The sequence below is a fragment of the Euwallacea fornicatus genome, chromosome 23, assembly GCF_040115645.1.
Source record: "Euwallacea fornicatus isolate EFF26 chromosome 23, ASM4011564v1, whole genome shotgun sequence".
NCBI lineage: Eukaryota > Metazoa > Arthropoda > Insecta > Coleoptera > Curculionidae > Euwallacea > Euwallacea fornicatus.
The window spans coordinates 1,800,326-1,821,001 of NC_089563.1; the positions used below are offsets into that span (position 1 = coordinate 1,800,326).

At 36.7% G+C, this 20,676-nt stretch overlaps 1 protein-coding gene and 1 long non-coding RNA gene across 8 annotated transcripts; one reads left to right on the plus strand and one right to left on the minus strand.

Moving 5' to 3' along the window:
* Positions 1–103: 103 nt before the first annotated feature.
* Positions 104–18,317, minus strand: LOC136346570 (aspartic and glutamic acid-rich protein-like). Of its 6 annotated transcripts, none has more exons than XM_066295830.1 (10): positions 12,993–13,097; positions 12,615–12,925; positions 12,339–12,551; positions 11,057–11,263; positions 10,665–11,000; positions 1,830–2,073; positions 1,161–1,404; positions 931–1,098; positions 461–595; positions 106–407 (listed from the first exon to the last, which is right to left on the minus strand). In XM_066295830.1, the coding sequence occupies exons 2-10, from the start codon at positions 12,916–12,918 to the stop codon at positions 264–266; spliced, it is 1,995 nt and encodes a 664-aa protein (XP_066151927.1). In that variant the 5' UTR covers positions 12,919–12,925; positions 12,993–13,097; the 3' UTR covers positions 106–263. The 6 variants fall into 6 exon arrangements, with proteins under 6 accessions (XP_066151929.1, XP_066151927.1, XP_066151928.1 ...); XM_066295831.1 differs by lacking the exon at positions 12,993–13,097 and adding an exon at positions 18,106–18,312 and having other exon boundaries at positions 107–407; positions 11,057–11,246; positions 12,337–12,551; XM_066295829.1 differs by lacking the exon at positions 12,993–13,097 and adding an exon at positions 13,873–13,963 and having other exon boundaries at positions 107–407.
* LOC136346573 (uncharacterized) lies at positions 3,722–5,491 on the plus strand. 2 transcript variants are annotated; one of them, XR_010733321.1, is made up of 3 exons: positions 3,722–4,387; positions 4,440–4,561; positions 4,715–5,491. It is a non-coding gene; the product is annotated as an uncharacterized lncRNA (long non-coding RNA). The 2 variants fall into 2 exon arrangements; XR_010733322.1 differs by having other exon boundaries at positions 4,495–4,561.
* Positions 18,318–20,676: the final 2,359 nt, after the last annotated feature.

Below are 20,676 nucleotides of genomic sequence, written 5' to 3' on the forward strand. Positions count from 1 at the left end.
TAAATCGTGTATTATAATTATGTTTGTTATTAAAAATAAAGTTGTTTGAAAAACTCATACATGAAATTAAAACCATAATAATAAGAAAATAAATAAATAAATAAATAAATAAATAAATAGGCTAAAACCACCAAAACTTTCATATTTAACTTACACGTTAACGTACTATTTATTTGTACTTAATTACCCAATCAGTATTTAAAGACTAAAACCAATTAAAGACGTATTATGGCGCTCCCCTAAACCTACAAAGCTCATTTTTTCTACTGTCTCGATTTTGGTTGAGGCTTCAACATAGACCTGGCGACAGCTCCCAACTTCTGAGACACGATTGAGGCTATTTGAGGACTCCTTTTCCACATAAATTCCGCGGTTTTGTCGTGATTATCGGTAGAGTCAATACGAACCTATAGATAGAAGCGTTAATTATTACAATCTAGATTTTAAAAAATATTTTTACTTGTTTAGGCTGCAATACCCTAATAGCGTTCAAGGTAGCCGTCCCTCCATGGACTAACTTCAAATTGAGTCTGCCGAACATTTCGGCTGTGGTAGCTGTTGCGCTTCTAAGTTCTCGTTTTCCACTTCTACCGACCTAAAAATGCAATAAATAAAAGTCCCACATTTTGGACTAAACTGTCATAAATTTCTGGAAAAATATAAATTAAAACTTTTCTCTCGATCAATCTCATTAATATGTTCAAAAAAATATTCAAAATCTTTAGATTTTTATCACAAATTTTATTTGAATTCTGTAAGAATGCGGTGAATTAAAATCTCACAACATGGGCCAAAATCTCTTATTAAATTCGTTAAATTTTGCACGAAAACTCCGAGGATACTTTAGAAGAAAAGATTAATTAAACATTCACAAAATTTTCCAGGTTCACCACATTTATCGGAAGTTACATTGTACGTTGTTACACCTACCTCCCTCTCTACCCTTAAAGTTAAAGGCCCCAAGACAAAATTGGTCTTGACAGTGGTGTGATCGGACATCATGTTAACCTGAACATCTCCGTCTCGTTTCAAGGTACTCAGACCGAAGAGAGTAGCTTTGGCTTTTGGTTTATTTTTGCTGGCAGATTGTTTGGTTTTCTAGTAATGAAAACATTATGTTAATAATATGTTGTTTAAAACAATGCATATTTTGCAATTACATCGTTGTTAGTAGAAATCTTATTTTTGTTCGAATTTGTAGTTTTCTTATCATTGCTGTTACTAGTTCCCTTCTTATGGTTTTTCCTGAGTGGTCTACTCGATTGCCTAAGTGGGTTGCCAGTGCTTTCTTTTTTCGACCCAGTGCTTCCAACTTTCGAAATCAACACAAACTCTGGTTCTTTAGTAGCTTTTGATTGTCTTGTAGGGCTCTCTTTTGAGACTTCATATTTGGTATTATCCAACCTTAATAATTAAATGCGTCTATAGTGTGTTTTATAAATATTAAATTTCCATGTAAACAAACCAAACATGTGTCTGGTGAAACTGATTGATCGGCTATATCATCTGAACGATCGATGTTCCACAAAGGCGATTGTTTTTCATAGTGTTGAACTCGTTTCATTTTGAATGGAAAGTGTTTATCGCAAACATTACGAGAAGGGTAGTAATTTAGCTGATAATACTCTTTTGGTACATTAGGCTCTAATTTTAGAAGTCATTGAGAAATATCATTTATTTAAAGAATAGCGCACTTGCTACGGCCCTGTTCAATACTATTGTCTTGAACGGATTACGTGCAGGTGGCATGCATTTGTTTACATGAATATTTTATGCATTCGTAAGACACACAATAATCACCTTATTCATTATTCTCATACGTAACTTACCTTGCGATCTCCAACTCCCCCATCTTATTAGTTAACTGTCCATTTCCCGATTTTTCGTCACTGCTCGTCTTAGGGCTCATCTTACCCTTCATATTCTTTATCTGAGCAGGACTCAGCAGCTTAACCCTGACAGGATCATACTGCTTTCCCAACATTCTGTTGATCCTGTTGAGCACCATATCGACAAACCTGTTGTACTTGGTGATGTAAACTTGAGGCATTTTCGGTTGACCCTTCAATTGACCTGGATAATGACATGCAAATGGGTTAATTCTTGCCTCGAAGAAATCGTTATTATGCAAATATTTGCAATTCTGGTCGTAGAAAGTCCAGCCCTGACCTTTTGCGCGGCCATTGACCGCTGGTATTCCGTTATTTACGAACAATTTAAATACAAATCTAACAGATGTTAGTGAAGAGAATTTCTTCTGGGGTATGGTACTGTAATTCGGCATTTCTATGAGATTTGATGATATCTCAATTATATGCCGTGTTCTCCGTAATAAAAAAAAATCATTGGAAGCCAACGAAAACTGGGCCCAGAAAAGGAGCCATTTGTATTGAATTGAAAGGGAGTCGAGTGTTTCTTGCCATAAACCTTGATTTTATCTTACTAAATTGGTAAAATTTGGGGAAGTTCTGATAGACCAAATACGCCATTGGTTTTTGAAAATATCGGATTATCGTAATTTTAAGTCCTATGAATCGACCTTAACAAAACCAGGGGCGTATCTATTCGAAACTCGAAATTTTTCGTCATCGCTTTAAACTTCGAGAATAGTGACATCTTCGAAAAACCGAGGACGGCACTGTTTTCCATGAAAATCTGTAACAATCATATATTGTACAATAATCAGGATCAAAAATACGAGAAAGAGGAAAAATGATTTTGGGAAATTGCCGAGTTCTAAAACAATATTGTATGTTAACAGTGGTGTACGACATGTTCATCATTGCAAACAAGCCTGACGTGACGTAAGTGAGCCTGAGGCCTTGTATTTGGGCGCATTGACCTCTAAATCCGCCACTGGATTTAGTCGGCATGATAATGGTTCTTTTTTTTATAATGAAATATGGTTAGATGGAAAGTGGTTCAATTGATGTAATAAGGGGAGAAATCGAAAAGTCATCTGCGGGTTTATGTACCGATATCATCAGACAAATTATTAAACAAATTTGCCGGTCACCGTTTTTGATGAGAGAAAGTCGACCGTGACCTAGAACTTTTAATTTTGGATTCTCAGCATTTTACCCTAAGGCAATATGTACGAAAAAGATGTTATACCAAAGCGTTAAAGACGACCTCCTGGTATGTCGCGATTGAATTCAGTTTTCTCTAGCACATAACAACGTGATGACACTCATTTGCAATGTCTTGGCTGATGTGCCTAAAAGGCACATCGGTATGACAAAAATAGACACGTAAAGTCTGTAATGTAGCTGTGAGTGCTGCGTTGCCGGGTTTGAAAAAAATCTGAAATTAGCGTTGGGATCAAGATTTTTAGCGATTACGGCCATCGCATGAAAATTAGAAGCAAGGAAAATCAAGCATTCAATGGCAATGATTTAATGATGAATAAATTCTCCTCGTGCATTGTTGTCGGTATAAAAATTCGAAGTCATATTCATCGACTTTCGGCGGAACAAGGTCACCTGGTGACCCACAACGAGGACATTCTTAAACGGAGACGTGGTTCCGCTCTGGGCGGCCCAGATAAGGCAGGTTTGCATCGCGGACAAGCAAAATTATTCTGTTCAGAAATTTTTCCGTCACTAACCATTACTTCGTTTTGGGGAATTTACTTTCACGGACGAGAGAAATTGGATTTACCTGCTTTGAATTCACGAACTAATCGGCATCATCAATCAAACACTCACAAAACCAACGCGTTTCTGTTATAACTACCTATAATTTCACGGGGTGTTGGGCAGACTTCTTATCGCAACTGGTGATTTGTAGTTGCATGCAAAACATATGTTTAGCATTTAATTTTTATCATGCTCCTCTGAGCATAAACTCATCTCGTCTAGAAACACTCATCTTTAACCTGGAATTATGGCCGCGGAAGATCGTGAACGATTAATATTAGTTTCTTGCAGTAAATTAATAAATAATTGAAAACATACTCATTCCGTTACACCCCTGATCCAAAAAGACCACCATGCCAAATGCTCTTATTTTTCCTCCAACACAAATCTGTATCTGTGAAGTTTCTGGTTAGTCTGATGGTTTAGTCACTGTCAAAATTCTATAGTCATGCTGTTATATTAAGATATTCTTCTCATGTAAATAACCTTTATATCGAGACTTGCTTTATTTTGGTTCATAAAAAAAAATTATTACAATACTTGACAACAAAATAAGGCAAGTTTCCACCAAGACACATTGATTCCCAATGAAACTTATTTTTATTGAAAAATTCAATAACTAGAGCATCTCCCGGAGAAGCATCTTGAAGTACCTGTAGGGCCTCATATTATTGTTTTGAACCTGGGCCAGCCTATAACCACAAGTATTGTTTTGGTTTTATCTCCCTACCCAAATTGGAACCCTGTAGGTAAGAATTTTCATATATTTTTCGTTGTTACCTTGTGCATAGGCTGTTCTAGATTTTCGCTTATAGGAAATAGTAAATTTACGAAATTTTGAATAGAGACGTTGTAGGAATGTGCCTAACGCCTGAAGTAACAATAAATTCTCTATCGACTGGCGGTTAACCAGTTCTCTTAATGTAAGTATACGGCAAGAATGGTTTTTCAGTAATGCATGATTCTGAGCAAATTCTTATCAGATTGAAGCAACCATGAGTGCTTGCGTCTAGCCAAACACAACACACATCAGACATGTCCTATATCTATTTTTAACATTTTTTTTTATTTTACAGACTTATCACTGCCAGATTCTTTGAGGTGTCTATGAGACGACGTGTATGTTATCATAAAATTTACAGCTTCCGTAATTCTATTGTTTAACTTTTGCCCCAACTCTAAGAAAAAACGAGATATCGCCCTTTGCCACGTTCCTGGAACACGCTGTAGATTATTCAAAGGTAAAAATAAAAAGAGGCCGACATTTCAGATGTTATTTATCCGAAAAACTGTTGAATAGAGGTATTGGGCATGTTTAATAGAGATTTCATATAATTACCCATAGAATGCAGGGAAGTAATAATGTTGCGGGTGTACAGGGTTAGTTTTTATAATTTAACAAGTTGCTGCGAGTTTATTATCGAAGCTAAGAAAAAGTTTTTTATACAAGTTTTATACATCGAAGTATATTTTTATGACATGATATTAGAAGAGACAAATGAATATCACCGAAAAAACTCCTGGAGTGTTAAGGTTTCTTAAATAGGCCTCCCTGTATATTAATGCATATTTAGATTACGCCAATTTTTCTCTTTTCAAAAACGTGTATATAATATATCGAGGTTGGCTCCAGTAGTTTTCGGTACTCAATTCTTTCTAATTTAAATAGATCGCAAACTACTGGGGCAAACCTCGATGTATAACATATTTTTGAAAAGGGAAAAATTGGCGGAATCCAAATAGGCATTATTATATAGAGGGTCCCATTAAAAAAAAACTTTACTTTGGTTGAATTTTTCGGGTTTTGATATTTATTTGTTTTTTCTAATACCGTATCACAAAAATGTACGTCGATATATGAAACTTTCATATAAACAACTTCTTCCTAGACTCGACGACAAACTTGCAGTAACTTGTCAAAATATAAAAATTAAACCTGTAGAGTTTAAAAATCATACTAGGTGTGTACGTCATACCATTTTGAGCCACCCTGTATATTTAAGAATCTTTTCACTTTGTCCCCCTGACACGTTCCTACAACTGTTCCATTTAAGTTCTTCTGGAATTTCTAATAAATTTTGAAATATTTATTTACGCGAAAATGTGAAATTAATAAAAAAATGAACGAAAAGCGGAAGTTTCTCTATAACTATTTAGGTACAATCCTACGTATAGTAGTATCGCACACATATTTTCCGATTAAATTCGGTTTTTTACAATAGATTAATGCATTTGACGTTGGACTACCCTGTATAGCGCCTACTTATTACTTATGTGGGTGTCTTATAATTAGGTGCCAACCCTTAAACAGTGTAATTTACGTGCAAAACTAATACCAAATTGGTAAATACACAGATATTAATATAAATGCTCCTTAACGGAGATCCGGTGCCTTGAAAGCGGCCCCAAAAACGTTATTTTTGTAAAAATAATTCCCAAACTACATGACGTAAATGTGTGAAATTTCTGTATCCTCACAATTTTGACGTGTTTAATCCAAATATCTGATCAAAGTAATTAACTTTGAATCATAGAACGATCACTGAGAGATGCGAATCTTACATTTCATTGCTAAAAATATGTAAATTTAAAGTTTTTTACCCAAAAAGGTACTTTTGAATAATATCACTAACTCTCACCGTTTTTGCGAAAAATGCAATTTAATGTTCCGTATACATTTCGAATTATTTTGAGTAACACACTGAAGTATGCCATAGTTATCCAACGTAAAATAAAGCTAAACAGAACACAAACCAAACCACTTAGGCAAGTAAAGGTTTAAACAAATTCCCATTCCCTTTTGCGGAAGATCTGGCTCGTTTCTCAATGTTGAAAGACGCTCGAAGAATTTCAAATTAATTCCCCTTTATACCATTGGCAGTTTCATTAATTCGCCTTAGAAGTTCTTTTTCGGTATCTATTTCGGTGGTATAAAAAATACTTGACATTCCTCCCCATAGATAATAATCTAGGGGATTTAAATCAGGTGATCGAGCTGGCCAGTTTACAGATCCACGTGGACTTATCCACTTATTGTTATAATTTTGATGTAACCATTCTCGAATGAGCTGGTGCCCGTCATATTGAAAGTATATCTTCAATCGTGTTGGAATGAGTACTCCTTTCAACACATTGGTCAAATCATTCTGGAGAAAATTGATATAATTCTCTGCGTTTGGTCTATTTGGGAAAACTATAAGTCCCATTAACGAACCGCCTAAAATGCCTGCCTATATATTAATAGAAAATTTATTTTGGAAGTTGCTTCTTGTGAGAATTTTCGGATTTTCAAGGGCCCAAAAATAAGTATTATGGCTATTAAAAGCCTTGTTTTTTTTTGTAAATATTGCCTCATCGGACCATAGTATTTTCTAACAAAGCACGCTGGTAATTCAAAATGCAGGGACATAGCTAAACGTGACGTAGAAAATCCTCAGCTTTTAATTTCTGCACCCTTCGATGATGAAAAGTATGAAGTTCGTATAATTGTGTCACAAATCCAAGAGAAATTTGTTTTTATTTCAACTACATAAGATGTATGTTGTTCAAAACTTACAGTTGATTTAAGGACATTAGTAACACTGGTTGGTAAACCTAAGGCTATGTTAGGGTATTTTTTAATAACATTTAATGCGTGTTCGAAATTGTGGCTCCTAAGAGGGCCTCCTTGTCCTCGAGGCCGCCTAAGTGTACCATATTCCTCTAGATTTCTACATACAGTGACAAAGAATTTTCGATGGGGTACTTCCCTTGGTAGGATATCGCATTTGTTACACCTGCACTTGGAGGATCATTGCAAAAACCATAAATAAAGTGAATATCAGTTAGTCCAATATGGCCGAACTCGATTATAGCGAATACGAGGGGACCAGAGATTTTGTTCGCTCTAGCCGGATGTTCGTTATATCTGATTCTAGATAACACGAATATACAGGGCGTTTCACAAACATACCGACTAACTTTGAAGGGATGTGGAGCTCATCAAAAAAAAATTATCAGAACGAATAAAGTTAGGCCTGAAATTGCTTCGTTTCCGAAATACAGTGTGTTTATTTTTTCATTAAATATATTTTTTTAATATATTTCACAAACGGTGTGAGATACAGACATAAAATTTGGGACACGCTGTGGCGGGATAAATGTGCACGTCAGGCAGAATATTTCCATCTACATCAGTGGCGTCCGTGCGGCCATTCAATGTGGTTTTTGTTGAAAAAAAATGGTACGCCACTGACTTTTTTAATACGAATATTTTCTTCATAATATTCCATTAATTCTTAATAAAAAATGGCCTCTTAGCGTTTTGTTGTTCGAATAGTCGTTTTCGAGATTAAAAAAAAGCTATTTCTCATTCATGTGCCTACCAAAAAACCGGTATAAGTTTCCGAATGCGATTTTTTAGAATTATTTAGGAGATATTGATTTTATTTTATTATAGTTTAGGTGGAGGACATGAAGTCCAACCATTTTACGTCCGTATCCCAAACCGTTTTTGAAATTTATTATTTTTTATGAACAGTTAAACACCCTGTATCTTAAAACTAAAGCGTTTTCAGACTTAACTTTATGCGTTCCAAACACTTGTTTTTGTGAGCTCTGCAGCCCCTGAATATTTATCCGGATGTTTATGAAACATCCTGTACATATATATATTATGTGCGCCTTAGCTGGCGCTAACTATGTCCACTTGAAGGGTGGTTGATTAGGGGTCTGACCTAAACCTAAACATACGCACTGCTAATAAAGTGCAGCAAATGCATTCGAAAATCGCCCGAAATCAACCACGATTCAATACATGGGGGGATTCCCCGGTGCCAAGATCATCTCGACGAAAAAGTACCCTGAAATTAGTCTAATAAATTCTTTAGGTTAGTTTTCAAGAGGCATTAGTTCGTCGTAACCGATGAGACTTGCGAATTCTTCCTCGAAAAGGGTTCGCTATAACTGATCGTTCGTTATAAATATTTGCGTTATATCTGAACGAGAATAACACGTAATTAAATAGACACTCTGTACATTCCTGACATAGTTCGATAAAGCCGAGCGTTCGTTATAACCCGGATTCTCTATAGACGAGATTGAGTGTATTTGTAACGCGTTCCATAATTGATTCTAAATTAAATTTCAAGAAGTAAAGGTTACTTTAATTAATCAAAAAACGTCACATTATCAAATATGAGGCGACTAGCTGTTGCTTCAAAGAGTATTTCAGTGTTTCACTGAAAATAATGTGAAAAACATGCAGAGCGTTAAGTTGAATTATTCTCAAAAACGGTGAGAGTTAGAGCTGTTATTCGACAGAACCTTTTTTTGAGTAAAAAACTCCGGGTTTACACATGCACCTTTAGCAAAGAAATAGAAAATTCGCATCCACTAAACAAATATAGCTGTTGTTATTGCACAATTCCTCTCAATGATAGCTCCATGATTCACAGTTAACTGCTTTGGCCAGATATTTCGGTTAAACACGTCAAAATTGTGAGAATACCAAAATTTCATACGTTTACGTCACGTACTTCAGGAGTTACTTAGCAAAAATAAGTTCACCAAGACCCCCCCCGGGGGGCCATATTTCCGTTAGGGGGCTCTTCGCGACATGTCTATGTATGTTTATTTACCAATTTAGTATTATTTTACACGTGGATTACCCTGTGGAGGGTTGGCACGTAATCATGAGACACTCTATATTTGCCCTCGTTTTTTCGTGAGTTAAATTACTGAAGTAGTCGCGGATGGCCTTAATCTGCCATCTTGACTACGTTAAGCAGGATCGAAATCGGCAATTTACTTAGTTGAAAGATTATTGAAATTCGAGCGACGCTCGTTCGACTGAATCGAAACTGCGCGGGCAACTTCGAATCGCGAGGCCATTGAGATAAAAACATTTCCTATGGGGATCCCAGTTCAGTGCCACGTACAAACCACTACAAGAACAAAATACCACAAAAAAGAAACTCCATCACCGTGAAGTTCCTAGCTAATCTTGTAATTGAATTCTCGGCGGACCATGCGAAGATCTTGCGTATCGGCCATAGATCAACCTCATTACTCGTCAAATTTATCGTGCTTCTCTAAGCCCTATTCTTAACGGCAATAACATCTGACTTTCATGGGAAATCAAAGTATTTCGTGAAATCTATAACAACAAACACTTACCAAATTGCCGCCATCTCTCAGTCTCCCACCTGTTCTAGCTAAAGGGTTAATAATGAATTATGCACGTTAGATATACATACGTAGGAACAAAACTGAACAAAACGTAAAAGAGAAACAGTTTATTAGTTGAATCGTGCAAGAGGATGATGAATGTTAGTCTGGTGCATTAGCTAAGTAGATGTCACACTTAATTAATCACATAAACCAACCGAAATGATGAGATAATGAACGTGATATTGGGCAAAAAAATAAAACCACAGACGTTTTGTCGAAGTACCATATATTTTTACCAATTTCGCAGAGGTAACATTTCCGACACACAATTCACAGAGGATTCTTTGGGAAATTGCTTTATCGATCACTAGGTATGTGACATTTACCTAGGATAATGCAGTATAAATAAATAAATAAATAAATAAATAAATTACTAGGGGCTACAGAGAAAAGAAATAAATTACTACGGCTAAAAGACAGTTCTACTACAATGCTTCTTCTTTCAAATAGAAACGCAAAAGTTTAGCGCTGTTGATGATAATTAGAAAACTGACCAATATGAGCGTGAAGAAAGAATAAAAAGACTAAACACTCGGGGCCTCTTCTGTGGGACCTGTGTGGAAGATACTAGTATAAATTGAGAGCTTCAGATGTGAGAGAAATGAGAATTCGTTTCAAACAATGAATACTACTTGGACGGCAAAACCAAACGCACTCCTTATAGTCATTGAAATCAACAACATTCTTATCTTTCTTTCTTAGGATCAGTTTTGGTCTTGACTTCGCCCTCAGTGTGAGGTCCTCCGTGGTTTTTACCCCCTCGCGTTTTACCCCCGTGATGTTTGCCCTTTTTATGTTTCTTCCCTTTAGACTCACGTGCTTTCCTGGCATCAATGACTTCAGCCAAGACTGAGGATTCCTCTTCGTCATCATCATCGTCGTCGTCGTCATCGTCAGTATTGTCATCGTCGTCGTCGTCGTCGTCGTCATCGTCACCGATTACACTACCGAGACCGTCGTCGTCGTCGTCGTCATCGTCATCGTCGTCGTCGTCATCGTCATCGTCCTCCTCACTAATACTATTAACCGACACCGGTTTCACTACGATAGGCTCTTGCACCGAATTTTGAGCGACCGGCTCCTCGTCTTGGACGGGGTCTTTTTCGATCAGGGATCCTGGATTTGAGTCATCTTCCAGAGTTGTTTCCGTACCTATACATCAATCCACGCACTCTCAAGATAAATCGTAATAACGTTTTTCGTCATACCACTCTCAGCTTCTCCTTCGGCGTCTTCGATGATGTTCGTCTGGTCTTCCGGGGCGGCTTCCTGGAGAACGGGTTCGGCCGATGATTGGGCGGCAGCGGCTTGCGCTTGGGCTAGTTGGGCGGTGTTAGAGATGACGCCCAAAGATGGGGATGGTTCGTCGTCGTCGTCGTCGTCGTCGTCATCGTCGTCGTCATCATCGTCGTCACCTAATGAATTAAAAGTTCTAAGTTTAAGCAGAGGGAATTGAGGTGTGCGCATTCAGAACATTCGATAATTTTGTAGAGTCTTGTAAACACGCTTCATATCATGTTTTATTTATAAATTGTATCATGTTATTGACTAGCATCAGAGGGCGAAATATGGGGTTTGCGCACATATGAGTGCATAAAGTACGCGCATGTCTTAACCACCCGTTGTTTCTATTGGATACGATCTGCTATTTTTAGGTTAACGTATGACTTTACGTACGTTAAAAAACAATTGCCAAAGTTTAAAAATGGCGCGTCCTTTCTAACTAGAATTTGAGTTCCAAATACAAAATTTGCTGCAAAGTAAAGTTGTGTGAAAACGTCAAGATGTTAGCGTACTTTTCAAAGAATTGATACGTACATTCGTATAGGCCACCTCAAAATACATCAATTTACCTTCAAACCGAAACACTGAACTATTCACCAACTCTTTGTTTTAACGAACAACACATCTAAACCGTAGAAGATCAGCAATTTTATATATTAACATTAACAAGGCATTTCACAGTGTTCAGCACAGCGAGCCACCATACAAACTTCAACCGCCAAAACACCTACTTCATATTATCACACACTTACATGAAAACAGACAAGTAGAAGAGCGAATTGAGGACACTCTTTCTTTCCCTTTTTCGTTTTTAATGGCACAATTATGACCATGGCACGTGAAAAGTAAAATTTCAACATTCGCTTGTCACATTCGTTTGTAAATTACTCTGTCGCACTCTTCTCTGTGCGAAAAGTAAAAATATTACCTCAAGTGGGAAATTAACGTTCGAGTTTGCCCCTGCCTGTTGTCCACAAAATTGAAATTACGCAGCTGTTAGAGAAAAAACAGTAAAGAAAGAAACAGGTAAAAAAGAAGTGAAGAACGTTTTTATTTACAAACACTTAATATTATCACAAAACACTTCTGACAAAACATTTACATATTGGCACTAAACACCCTTTATCTCCTACAAAGAGACGCTTTCACATTATGACAGTTTATAATAAGGAAAACACCACAAAATCTAAGCAGAATTAAACATACCTCCTCCTAAAATATCGTCAAAGAAGCCGTCGAAGTAATCTCCGCCTTCATCGTCATCGTCATCATCATCGTCAGCTGCAGTGTCATCGTCGTCGTCGTCATCGTCGTCATCACTCAAAATGTCGTCATCGTCATCGTCATCATCGTCGGACGACTGACGACCTACAGCCCCATCGTTTTTGTGATGATGAAGATGATGGTGGTGCGCACGTCCTGCAAAGCAAAAAATATATATGTTAATTTACTGCAGGTTTCGTTATCAATAAGAAAACTTACCTTTCTTGACTTTTTTTGGAGCCAAAGTAGCTTCAGTTGCTCCCACTTCAGTACTGGCAGTCTCCTTCACTTCCTGAGGATTAATCTCAGCCTCACTAGGTACAGCTGCATCATTACTAGTCTTCACCTCCAAATCGCTCTTAACTATCTCCTTACTCTCCTCTTGGACTTTGCTTTTCAGCTCCACTTCTGCACTGTTGGTGTTGTACTTTTGCTCCTCGGCGTTGGCATTTATTATAATAGGATTGGCCTGGCAAGCTAGAGCTAGATAGAGCAGTACTGTTCCTAGCAGGTACAGCCTCATCGTGGGTCTGCAATAAAAAAATATGCTGCTAAGCTTGGGAGGTGCTAAGTGGAACGGAAAATCGGCTTGCATACCGGATAACCAAGTGCGGTCAACTGTTTAAGTTACTTAAAAGATTATTGTAATTAGTGGTTTATTTACGGTCATGTTGTGTCTGGGTACTGTTAGTCGGCACCTTGTAAATCAGGGGCATACGGTACCGCCGGTAAGTACTATAAAATCGCCAACGAGGTGTTGATTACGCGGTCGGTCTGATTTATGAGGAGGAAGTGGTCAGAAGTCGGAAGATCGATGTTAACGGTTTAATGTAGAATATTGTAGCACTTAGATATTTGTGACTAACGGGCACTGCTTTCAATTCTTTCTAACTGTTAGGAAAATAGGTGTGCTAAAGAAGTTTAACGAAAAACCAGTGGACCATCCGGTTTTTGACATCAAACACCTCGTTTTCCAAATGGGACTCTGCACGTTTGAGATCATATTTGAAGTCTGGGCTGAAATTTAAATTGATTTCAGGATATACACTATACCCTATTTCAGTGGTCCTATGGTTTTAAATGATGGAACCCTGCCATCTCCCACAACAGCTTCTCTTGTGACTCAACTTGATGGTCGAACCTCCCCACGTTATATTGCACTTCCACGTCTGCGTACTTTTATTGTTTTTAAAGATTTTATTACGTTTTTAAATTGAGTATATAGAGTGATCAGAATATTCCCATGTTCCTACCTCCCTTGCCCCCATCCCCTACCCATCTTTAATGCGTGATGGCAGTGTAATTGACCATAAGGTTTATAATCATAGAGCACTAAAATTAGGCGTGGACTTATGTTAAAAAACAGTGTGTTTATGTTATATGCCAAAAGTTCACTACTCCTACTAACTATAACTACTGTAGTTAGTAGATTGTGCGCGTATTTGTATCAATTTACAATCAGGAATTCAGTACTTACATTGCCGGACTTTACAGGCAGTACCACGGAAACAAATGCTCTGTTTTCGGAGACTGATATTGCTATTTATAGGTATTCGCCTGGTGCAAACTAGTTAATTAAAATGGTCAAAATGTCGCGGACATCATTGAAGATGCCGGAAGCGCATCAATTTCCTACATCGCAGAACTCACAATTACCTTTTGATTGTGCTTTGGTGTAGGACATAGATTTATGGGTTTTTTGACACTCTATACCAAGATATATTTAGTATGTAATTTTTGGAGTTTGCGCGAAGTAGGTACCTGAGGCACCCACTCACTAAAAATCCCCGAAATGGACGAACCCTGGTCACAGAAGATTAACATGGCAAATCGGTTTTTATTTTTTTGCCCCCGCAGGGATCGTCCAATTGAAAAAATTTTACATTGAGGTTATACCGGTCAAGATGGGCCTTAATTCCGCAATTTTTTCGATCTTCTAACTGGAGCCGTTTTGGCTCGAAACACTGCTACGTCGTCTTGACTTCCGGCCTTTGACGTGTACTTTTTTGCAGAAGGGCCGGAGGGAGAAGGTATTCTTTTCGTGGCGATGTAGAAAAGTTCGTCTTTTAATTTCCACATAAACGATCAAAATTCCGAACCTACATGGTGTCTCGCAGGAAATGCGTTTTATATTAAATTATATTTTTAGAGTCAAGTTACTTGAATTCGCCAATACTTCAATGGTGAGATGTGGGGAATATGTGAAGTAGATACTCTGTGTAAATACAAAAGTATTCTTCGTATAAATTGATTTTAATATGCGATAGTACTCAAGAAAAAAAATTGAATTTCAATGGATATTTGCCCAATCACATAATTACTTACCAATTTTTATGAAATTACTTAACTTGAAAATCGCTTCACATGCTTGAAAAAAAATGCTTCATTTTTCTATGATAATACTCGATTTGATAGCATTTTTTTTCAAGCTTAGAAAGGTGGTATTCAAGTACACTGCCACCGAGATTTCAAGTTCCAAAGATGATATTTTTAGAGAAACTTCTACAAAGGCAAGAATCAAGTTCAAGATCACCATTGGGTTGTGACTTCACAGGCAACTGATGATATCAATGTTGTGAAAAAGGACAGTATGTATAGGTTAAACTCAATAGAAGTAGAATTCATCGTAAAAACTGCGAATCGAGACATTTTTCAGGGATTTAACTATCGCAAAAATTGCTCTATTGGATTGTTAGAATCAGCAAAAAATCTACGTTTCAAAAGATTTTCCTCTTCAAACCGTTTCCGTATAAAAGCCCCAGTACTCTCCATCGTATTTGCTTTCATTTACCAAGCCAAACACTCATTTATATTCTCACACCGAATTGTTCTTAGTTTCGTTTTGGACGCTTAAATATCCCAAATATTTCAACTAAAGAATATTCGAAAACTCTTATCAGGCCAGTTTGTAAGAAATAAAAAAAATTCTCACGTTTGCTCAAAAATCGAAAATTCCCTGATCAAAACGCTGCTAATAAGGCATTATCGGTGCCTGAGAAATCCTTTATGGCGCCTTTCAGAATTCACAAAAAAATGCCATGCGCGTTATTCCCCATTAAAATTTACATAAAAATCCTTTTTGAATCGCTGGAAAATCCATCAAAACTTCGTTATTTAGATTGCTGAAAGATGAAGATCCCCTAAGTAATCGCGTTACTCTCATCCTTATGAACTCAAAAAGCATCCCCCAGGTGCTCTGCTACACTCAGAAATTCCAAGAACTCCAACTATACAACATTCTCTTAAAGCTGATCAGAAATATCTGGAACCGTTCGTGATGCCCCTTTGAGTTTGTCAAGTAGTTCAACCTGAACGCACCGACGCTCTATCGCTCTAATTGAGATTCCCGATGAGCCCCAAAGCGACGTAAAGTGGCAATTGTTCCACTTATCATGAGTCCGCATTTCCCCTTTCTCTCTGGACTTTCGAGAATAAGAAAGATATACTCCCTTATCGATTCTCTTAATCTATGTTATATTATTACGCAACCACAGCTTTCAAGATTTAATTGGTTATCCGTAGGTAAGAAATGCTAGGATCAGAAAAGTGGTAAAAGCGCCAAAGATTTAGGGGTGTAGAAAGTTCGTATAAACTCGAGAAGCTTTAGAGACGTCTAAAATACATATTTTGATTTGATTGCATGCAGGGAAAACCAGTTCCAGTAAGACCATAGGAATTATGCAAGTGGACTACTTAAGGTTTAGTATGCCCGCGACTAAGACCTAGTATATGACTTGAGGCGGTACCGGTGGAAATGGGCGGCGTCGTTCCGGTAGTTGCTGGATCTCTCACCGTTTGAGATTTTTGCTCATAATAAGTGCTAGTGACGGATTAAATTTGTTTCGAATTTTTACTTGTTTATAAGTTATTACACATTTCCCCGCTATACCATACGATATAACGATACGAATTCGCTGATATTTGAATATTTTTTATAAGACAAGCTGGCAGCATTGGCCTCTTCAGGTTTGCTTGCCGTTTAAAACAATATTCAATGCTGATCGACTGTCGCATGGGAAATGTTAAAGGCATCAGTTAATACCATCAAAATAAATACGCCCATTTAAGAACATTTTAATTTTTTTTATCGCTGTTTCTTGTTCCGACAGTTTCTAAAATTTCAAAAGCTGCGAGGGCAATTGAAATTTTAAAAACCGAGGAATCGTTACTAATCTGAACATCGAAGTGGAGACGCCGGCCGAACTGACTACGCTAACTTCGTTGTTGGTCTTTGTCAAAAGCACATTAAAATTTAAGCGGTCCTTCTCCCACGTGCACGATTCCTATGTTTCCACTTGCACTGGTTTCGCCTGTTTATACGTAAAAAAATGTTCTATATATAAATTTGGATGGTACCAATAAAATAAAACACCGAAAGCTTATTTCCTCGCTAGTCCTAAATTTTCCATTAAAAAATCCTGATGATGACTTCCTTCCAAGTGTAACGTCGAAACATGCAAACGTATGAGAAGCCATTGAATTAGAGATTAAAAAAACTTCCAAAATACGGCAAAAAAATCCGTTTTCTATTTAAAAAAATGAGGTAGACCCAATATCTCAGAAACTAAGGAGCAAAAAGAATATATATAAATCAATATATAATCTTCTAAAACCTCATATTCATTCTTATGTATAGTGAATGTTTTTTGTACAGCCGTCAGTTTTCGATTTACTTTCAAAACAGTGTTTTGACAAGTTTTTGTTTGTTCTCAGTATTTAGTAAATCAAATAAAATTCGACAACACCATTTTTGTATCATAATTCATCATTAAATTTTGGCAACTTGGGCCCCATTTAACCGACGTCCTAACCCTAATTTAGTTTCGAATATATCTTTACTGAACCGGATTAATTTGACCATCCTGTAGAAGATAGATCATGATCAAAAGAAATGTGTGTAAACGAATAGATGCGGCTTTTCAATATTCATTATTTATTCATTAAGTTTCAGTATTTGCGAGGAGTGATAGAGATATACGTGTATTTTTTGAGTTTTGAAAATTAGGAATTGTCTTCATTTTTCTTTACATCTGTAGAGAAATCGTCAATCTGCAGTCTTGTGCAAATGCTAGAATTGAAATTGAAGACACCCGTCCTCTACAGGAGGTTCCAGAATTTTAAATAGATATATCACTTTAAGAAGAAAAATTCATAAGAATATGCACCTGTCCGTACAGTGTGAGTTCAATTCAACATGTTTATTCTGCGTCACTACCTATTTTTCTTGGAATATTGGTGTTACTTGAACAATTTGGAAATTTATTCGACCATTGAAACAGTGTTTTTTTACCATTATTCTCGTAACACCCTGAAATATGTGTCTAAGGTTCTGGTACTTAGGATACCAACCTAGAAAAAAAATGTTGTGATCTTGCAGCTGATTATTTTTCCGAATGATAAATTAAAAATAGCGATAGCGCAAGTGCCTACTCTGGAAGTATCCAACGCCATCATTTAAGTCAAAAATAGTGATCGAAATCACCACATTTTCTAAGCATTAAGGGCTTACCTTTATGGTTCAAAACTAATCCTAAAAGAACTAACTACTACCACTAAGCAAAATGCCTGAGAGCGCAATGACCACGGTTCCAGCTCGCGCAAAGAGCAACCGATCACTATTAAGGAACCATCGACATCACTCAAAAAAGTGCTATCGAAAGCGCACCACCAAATCCAACGCTAATCAAAGTAGGCCGGAAATCACACTTACCGCTTCTGTGTGGGTCACTAGCCCCGCCTTATACTCGAAGAAGAAGCAGCAATATCACTGAAGATCGCGCACGCGTCACTTAAGTAGATTCAACGGATCCAAGGACCGAAGTAGCGTCCTTCGTTCGCGCGCCGGCAAATACACTGTATTCGGGCAAGGTTTGGTTAAATAGGTACCCATAGGAGTGACGTCAGCTGGTATTGAGTAGGTATCTCTGCCACTTCTTCTTGAATCTTCATGTGGTTCAGAGACTTCTGGTACAGCTGAAAAAGATCATTAAATTGAAACTTTATTTTTATTTTTTTTGCCTGATTGAAGACTTGTTTTTGGAATTATTAGGATTTTCAGTAGTCCACCATTTCCGTTTTTCAAAAAACTCTCCGCTGATTCATTATTTAACACGCCACAAGGTTGTGATAATTATATCTTTTCCTTGGACGTTTTAAGGAGAATGTGATGAAATTAAAGGGTGGAAAAATTTGGTTAAAAATTAGTGGGAAAAAGTATGGGTTCCAGGCATTGGGGTTTTTAAAAGTTTTCATATATAAAGATGTCAACTACCATTCAAAAATTACAGGGTGAATAAGATATACATATATACAGTGTGTATTTACATGGCATTTGATTTTCTGCAAAATTGTTTAAACACATCAATTTTTATTTTACACGATACGCATTCAGCTAGTATTTAATACTAGAAGTGTCAACCCCTTAGCTGGGGTGACACTTGCCCTTAAAAGATTCAATGAAAAGGGGGTTCAAGTGATACATCATTTTAAAGATCTTTTCAAGCTGACTTTATCTGACATATTACTCTTCACCATAGAGCAAGATAATGCTAAAAGTAAGCAATATTTTAAACAATCAAATTATTATTACCTTCAACTTAGGAACTGTTCGAAATATTCACCGTGGACTGCCTGGCACAGCCCTAAACGACGATAAAACTCATCTCTCACATTTTCTAAAGTATTTGAAGTGATTTGCCTAATTTCTGATCTAATGCGTCCTTTGAGTTCGTCGATATCATGTGATTTCGTATAGTGAACCTTCGATTTCAAGCATCCCCATAAAAAGAAATCGAGTGGAGTGAGTTCGGGAGATCTCGGCGGCCATTCCATTGAGCCTCTTCTTCCTATCCATCTAAAGCTTTTTCCAATTTAGTTATGATCTTTTGATTAATGGGTGACAAATCAGGATGCATTTGTCGAAAATAATTGAACATTCTCATTTTGTGTTCGGATTTTATCGCCGTACCCATTCATCATTAAAATTTCGCTTTTGTGAAGTCCAGTTAACTTAGGCACTATTAGGAATTTTATAACTAACGTGAAGTACTTGTTTTCTGTATTAAACGAAATTAACTAAAGTTTGCGTTGAAGGAATACTCAGATTTTGTGGTAATTCAGAAAAGTTTCGTAAAAAAAGTCAAGTAAATAAAGAACATTTACGTATGAAAACAATTTATTTTTAGTATTACTTTTCTCTACGATTAAAAGTATTATCTCAGATAAAGTCAGGTAGAAAAGATTTTTAAAAAAGAGGTATCACTTGAACCACCTTTTCCACTTGAACTTTTAAGGGTAACTGTTACCCTAGCCAAAGGGTCGAAAAATGTAGCATCAGAATACTACCAAAAAGTGTATAGGGTAAAATAAAAATTGATGTGTTTAAGCAATGTTACTAAAAGTCAAATGCCATGTAGATATCAAATTTATTTCAATTAATATTACCACACTGTATATATAATTTTGTCATTCTCAAAAATTTTTATAAAACGATCACTCATAAATCCCTGCATATTTCGCATTCATCATTGTTTAAATTCTTGAAACGACTTGAAGAGAAACAAAGCACATTCCAATCTTCTTCGCTCCTATAGAACAGTATAATGAAAAAAGTGTTGGGTGCATCCCAATGATCCAGCATAGGCGGGGTCGCATTTAAATCGACTAATAGCTTGCTGATTTCTCTTCGGGTCAAAAGAATGTGTCCGCATAAATAAATAATATAAATATCGAATTAATTAATCTCCTTGAAGGGGAAATTTGTTAGAAGCTTTGTAAGAAAAGTGTTATCACGTTTAAATCGAAATGTAAGTCCTTTAGGCTGCTTTACTTTGTCAGACCTGTGAAATACGTCTCTCTAATTCTTGATATGGGTAGAATTAAAACTAAAAAATATTTTGTGTATTTTGAAAAATTTCATAATTTTTCAGGTCCTCAGTGGCATTCCATGAAATCTAGATTACTGTCGGCCAGCCAATTCCTGCAAAATAATTTCCTTAATAACTACTACTTCGAATTAAATTTCATTTATTCATATCCTATGCAGACGCCTCTGGCGAGACATATTGGGAAAAAAAGTTTTGAAAATGAGAAGTTTCATTACATTGTAGAGCACAATTTACACGTCAGTGAAGCTTCATGAAACAAAAAATCGAACCTTGGATTCTAAGTACTCTTTGATAGGCGCCTCTGGTTCTCGATAATGAATCCTGGATACAATTTTGAAAAAATACAACTTTTTATATGGAAAATTTCGGCTATCAAGTGCAACTGATTATATAAA

Coding starts and splice junctions, on each gene's coding strand:
- LOC136346570 (XM_066295830.1), bottom strand. CDS start 12,918: ATGAGGCTGTACCTGCTAGGAACAGTACTGCTCTATCTAGCTCTAGCT. Junction 2,074..10,664: donor CATTGATGCCAGGAAAGCAC/GTGAGTCTAAAG, acceptor GTCATTATCCAG/GTCAATTGAAGGGTCAACCG. Junction 1,405..1,829: donor GGGGAGTTGGAGATCGCAAG/GTAAGTTACGTA, acceptor TTAATTATTAAG/GTTGGATAATACCAAATATG.